Genomic DNA, 6,000 nt, shown 5'->3' with positions numbered 1-6,000 from the left:
GTCAGAATTGGGAATTTAAAAGAAAATTGGTCAGAATTATGAATTTAGAAGAGAATTGGTCAGAATTGGGAATTTAGAAGAGAATTGGTCAGAATTGGGAATTTAGAAGAGAATTGGTCAGAATTGGGAATTTAGAAGAGAATTGGTCAGAATTGGGAATTTAAAAGAGAATTTGTCAGAATTATGAATTTAGAAGAGAATTGGGAATTTAGAAGAGAATTGGTCAGAATTGGGAATTTAAAAGAGAATTGGTCAGAATTGGGAATTTAAAAGAGAATTGGTCAGAATTGGGAATTTAGAAGGGAATTGGTCAGAATTGGGAATTTAGAAGAGAATTGGTCAGAATTGGGAATTTAGAAGAGAATTGGTCAGAATTGGGAATTTAGAAGAGAATTGGTCAGAATTATGAATTTAGAAGAGAATTGGTCAGAATTGGAAATTTAAAAGAGAATTGGTCAGAATTGGGAATTGTATCGGAATGTTTAGTTTCGCATGTTTCAGCTGCTTACGTAATCTGCAAAAAGTTACCAATACAAAGTTACCATAGACAACGTCATAAACTGAATACGTGCCAATTTTCTTACAGTCATAACATGCCGTTGCTTTATATTCATGTGCACGGGTGAAGGACTTTTTACGATGACGAGGGACGTGAGCATCAAATTGGTAACAGATAATTAAAAACCAAATGATTGTCAAACATTTCCAAAGCTCATGCACTGCAAATACTGGATTAAACATTAGTTAATAAAACAATCAATTGTGGCTGAAAAGGTACAACTCATTTGGAAGAAGGAAGAGAAGTTTGACGTGTGAAATTTCTTACCGGATAAAATGGTATATTTCAACGCTTCCTGGGTGGCCACCCCAACAGCCAGGCTGAAGATATACTCAAAGGCTTTTCCTAATTCTAAAAGGTATTTGGATTCCCAACGGAGACTGTATTGTTCACGGCTCTCGTTTAGGACCAGCCATGGTTCTTTGTAATCTGAAAAAAAAGGGAATATTTAATTAAATGGAACACGTTACTACTGAACTGTTTCCCTACAGGCTACAACATGTGTAATATAGTCATCAATTCAGCTAACTTGATTATGTAGTAGGACTTACATCTATTCAATGTAGGCACCTTCTGTTCAATCACCCTCTCGATAGCGCCCGGAACTCGGAGTATGCCTTTTTCCACAAGCACCGGCAGGAGCTTGGCAAATACTCAGAGGATGGCAGTGATCAGGCTTGCTTTGGTCCTGTGGAAGGTCATGTTGGTGGTGTTCTCGATATATGACAAAACAATGAGTTCAGGCCGAGGAAGGAGGCGGACCAGTGAAAGAAGGGTTAGGGTTAGGGTTAAATACAGGGCATATTGATGAGACTTTCCAAGGTGTTGGGAAGCATTTCTCCTTAAGACAATGTTTAAATAACTTTGTAAGTATGGGCAGTAGTTCTGGTTGAAGTCTTTTGAACACTATAATTGGAATGCCTCAGGGCCAGTTGCTTTATTGGAATAAAGGTTTTTGATTAGCTTGGCAAAATCGCGTACAGATATTTGTATGTCACATAGCGTGTTTTCTGATATACTAGGAAATACTGGGGTTAGCGGCCTTGGTTGTAAAGAGTAGAATTAGCTGCAAAGATCTTGGCAAAGAGTTTGGCTTTGTCTGATACTGATGAGATTAACTCAGGTCCATTGATGATAGTTGGGATAGAGCATACGCTTCTGTTCAGGATTCTTTTTGTTATTTGCCAAAACTGATGGGAACCAAGCTGCTGCTCAACTACTTTGGACTTGACGGACTGAGCATACAACTCTCTTGCGTTCTTTATTACTTTCTTACAATGGTTGTTGGCAGTCCTGAAAGCGGCTTTAGTTTCAGTACATCTATTACGTTGGAAGCAATGGAAAAAATGATTTCTGTGCGCAATGGCAGCAGCACATTCAGAGGAGAACCAGGGCTGACTGTTAGGTTTTTGCTAGAACTTTTTCGAGGATATTGTAGCAGAAACAAATAGAACTCTTTTCTTGTGCGTCAGTGCCTCCCCTGATTCTGCGATATGACACATACTGACCAATCAGAGGCATAGCACAGGGATCTTCCTTACCCCCTTAAGGAACTATAACTGCTTCCGTCCAGGACGAGAAAAACTCTACCCTTTTCCAGCGAGACATCAATGAGAGCGGACCTGTTTCCTCACACTCTCTCTCTCTCTCTCTCTCTCTCTCTCTCTCTCTCTGCCTACGCCGTTATCTACAATTCCTCCTTGGGATTAACTACTAGATAGATGGCATCACTTGCAAGTTTTACAAAGTCGTTTGTTCGTTTATTCAGTAGTTTGTGTTGAAATATTTATTTTATTAGGGAGTGCCGGAAAGGATTTAACTCAACTCCCTAAAATATGAAACTGTCAATACCTACAATTAACCATTCTGTCAGGTCTGATACTATAGAGGACACATCCTTTTTAAACATGGCATGCAGAGGTAGATCTGGTACAAATGTATGGAAGCTATCCCAGTCAGCAATAGAGTATCAATATACTGTACGATGGACCTATTACATTTCATTTTTATCTTAACTGATAAGTGGTCAGAAGATCCCAATGGAGAAAGAACGGAAGATGAACAGGGTAATTACGTTTGGTTGAGATAAAAAATTTGCTCAATTGGTTACTTTAAACTAAAACGTTAAAATTAATTTAATTCAAAGTTTAATACAGGTACTTTCCTTAGACTAAATCAATCAATCAATCAATCAATATATATACATATATATATATATATATATATATATATATATATATATATATATATATATATATAGGGAAAGAAGTGGCTTCTTACTTTTAATGCATCTAAAACCAAGCTTTTATCTTTACATCAACGCTCTGAACCCCATCTGGCATCAATTGAAATGAATCGCTCTCATCTTGGGGAGGCCCCATGTTTTGACAAGCTTCTGGGCTTGACCTTTACTCCTGATCTGAAATGGAACACATAAATTAAATCCCCTGCCAAGGCTGCTGGAAAAATGGTGGAATTCTTCTATCAATCAAGTACATATCTCACTGCTGATGCAATTCTCTATCTATATAAGAGCCAGGAAGTTCCAAGGATGGAGTACTGTTGCCGCATCTGGGAAGGAGCTGCTAGAAAGGACTTGTCTCTTTTTTTTCTCTTCCCTGCAACTTCTTTCTCACAAAAGAGATGTTGCGAGTTTGTCTCTGCTTTATCGTTATTTTCATGGCTAGTGCTCGACTGAGCTCCAATCTATGGTCGCCTCTCGCCAAACTTTCACAAGAAACACCCGTCTAGCAGAAACCACTATCAATAATTTCCCCCACTCTTTATCTGTGCCTAAACCTAAATGTAGATTCCATGAACAAAGCTTCTTTCTTAGAACTGCACGCCTGTGGAACTGTCTTCCATTTTCCTGCTTTCCAGCTGACTACAATATGGTTGTCTTCAAGTCCAACATAAACAAGTTTTTCTGGTTTAATAATCTTATTTCTATTCGTACCTTTCATGTAAGTATTCAGCCAACCATTGACAGCAATTGTGATGTGAAGTTGTTTCCCTTGGGTTTGTGCGTGAAGAGGTGAGCCGGCAATCAATGGCTCAAATACAAATTCTTCTACGGCACCGACACGACGTTTCATTTTGTAACCTAAAACAAAACAAAAAAAGTGATCATGAAATTCTCATTTGCTCTCTTTTGGCAACGAGCACTTTTTGCTGATTAAGTCAGCTTAGTACTGCTTACAATACAAAGCATTTATTAATTATATATATATATATATATATATATATATATATATATATATGCTTAAGTGGCAGTTTTAGTCATTTAGAACTGCTTTAAAGCTTCACCGCTCACTCATTTTTCGACCAAATTTCAAACAATTATTACAGTTTATAGATCACCTTCTCAGCTATATTGTGAAAAAAAAAATTTCGATTTTCGTTCAGTAAAACAAAAGTTATGATGAATTTTCTGGTGTTCAAAATCGTAAAAATATGTAAGGGGTGAGCGATGTTTTTTATGACTGGTTTCCATAGCAACCACGTCGCTTCAGCGACTACTGTTGCTACTAATTCAAAAAGAGAAGTAACAAGTGAAACAGAATGAAAGAGAGATAATTGGGGGGATTTTATTGAAAGCAGACGAGTGCCATACATTGTTATTACATATGTTATGTTTATGGGGGAAAAAAAACCGACTGAAATTAAACAAAGAACAAGTGAATTTATTGGAAGTCTGGAAAAATCATAGATTATAATAGAAAACTGAAAAGCAATATGGTTAAGCTTGAACATGGAAAAGTAAAGGACTAGTTGTGAAAACTGGAAAAGAAAAGGACAAGATATTCTAGTAAAAAATATAATAAATTTATAACTTAAAATATTGCAGCATTAAGATTTGATTATATACTGTTATTACAATAGAAAAATGCGAGCATGAAAAGTAATATGGTTAAGCTTAAACACTGAAAAGTAAAGGACTAGTTGTAAAAACTGGAAAAGAAAAGGACAAAATATTCTAGTAAAAAATATAATAAATTTATAACTTTAAATATTGCAGTATTAAGAATTGATTATATAATGTTATTACAATAGAAAAATGCGAGCATGAAAAGTAATATGGTTAAGCTTAAACATGGAAAAGTAAAGGACTAGGTGTTAAAACTGGAAAAGAAAAAGACAAGATATTCTAGTAAAAAATATAATAAATTTATAACTTTAAATATTGCAGCATTAAGAATTGATTCTATAATGTTATTACAATAGAAAAATGCGAGCATGAAAAGTAATATGGTTAAGCTTAAACATGGAAAAGTAAAGGACTAGGTGTTAAAACTGGAAAAGAAAAAGACAAGATATTCTAGTAAAAAATATAATAAATTTATTACTTTAAATATTGCAGCATTAAGATTTGATTAACTAATGTTATAAATTGAATTTTAAAAAATTCAATAATTTATTTGATTATCAAATCTGTGATTTAACTCATTTATTAAATATATATATATATATATATATATATATATATATATATATATATATATATATAATAAATCTCAGCGTGTGTGTCTGTACATGAATAGGCTCCTGTATGGTTTATTATTATACTAACCTGACCACATACAATGATAGAAGAATCTTTTTCCACAAAGTATGGAAATAAAAAATTTAAAAATTAAAAAAAAAACGTTTACAAGTGTTTTTGATATAGATGTACATAATACTTTGATAAGTATGTTTTAACTTAAATAGGGATGGTATAATAAAATTGTAGGGTATGTGTTCGCGCCTGGCCTCCATAGAATGGAAATAGGCACAAACTTTAATAAAGTCTTTTCATATCTATCTGTGTAAGTATACATTGATAATTATATATATATATATATATTCTGTTGTGTGCCATTATTACCAGCAATGGAAGATTTTACTTTGAACAAAATCAAATAAAAAAAAGACAAAAGAATCGTTTTGGCATCGGAAAATAGGCATCAATTTTTCCAATTCCGATACTCCCGATTTATATTTTTATATATATTAGTGATGGGACGATTCTAATATATTTCCCCCAATTGTGAAGGATCATCTATCAATTTTAACTTTACTTATATTTTAAAATCAATAAATATTTTAACTTTACTGGTATTTTAAAATCAATAAATATTTTAACTTTACTGGTATTTTAAAATCAATAAATATTTTAACTTTACTGGTATTTTAAAATCAATAAATATTTTAACTTTACTGGTATTTTAAAATCAATAAATATTTTAACTTTACTGGTATTTTAAAATCAATACACATTTTGACTTTACTGGTATTTTAAAATCAATAAATATTTAAACTTTACTGGTATTTTAAAATCAATAAATATTTTAACTTTACTGGTATTTTAAAATCAATAAATATTTTAACTCTACTGGAATTTTAAAATCAATAAATATTTTAACTTTACTGGTATTTTAAAATCAATAAATATTTTAACT

The 6,000-nt window shown here is 33.0% G+C and overlaps 1 protein-coding gene across 3 annotated transcripts in view; it reads right to left on the bottom strand.

The window, feature by feature from the left end:
- Window positions 1–6,000, bottom strand: part of LOC145270497 (transmembrane and coiled-coil domain-containing protein 4-like) — a 252,081-nt gene that overhangs the window by 64,867 nt on the left and 181,214 nt on the right. For all 3 annotated transcript variants that reach the window (XM_080126157.1, XM_080126159.1, XM_080126158.1), the window contains exons 8-9: window positions 3,516–3,662; window positions 827–988 (exon numbers count right to left, since the gene is read on the bottom strand). In XM_080126157.1, coding sequence (XP_079982283.1) covers window positions 827–988; window positions 3,516–3,662 — 309 coding nt within the window. The remainder of the gene's footprint in view (window positions 1–826; window positions 989–3,515; window positions 3,663–6,000) is intronic.

The sequence above is a fragment of the Euprymna scolopes genome, chromosome 46 (assembly GCF_053919585.1).
Source record: "Euprymna scolopes isolate OS-2025 chromosome 46, ASM5391958v1, whole genome shotgun sequence".
Classification (NCBI taxonomy): domain Eukaryota; kingdom Metazoa; phylum Mollusca; class Cephalopoda; order Sepiida; family Sepiolidae; genus Euprymna; species Euprymna scolopes.
This window is presented reverse-complemented; position numbering and strand designations above follow the sequence as displayed.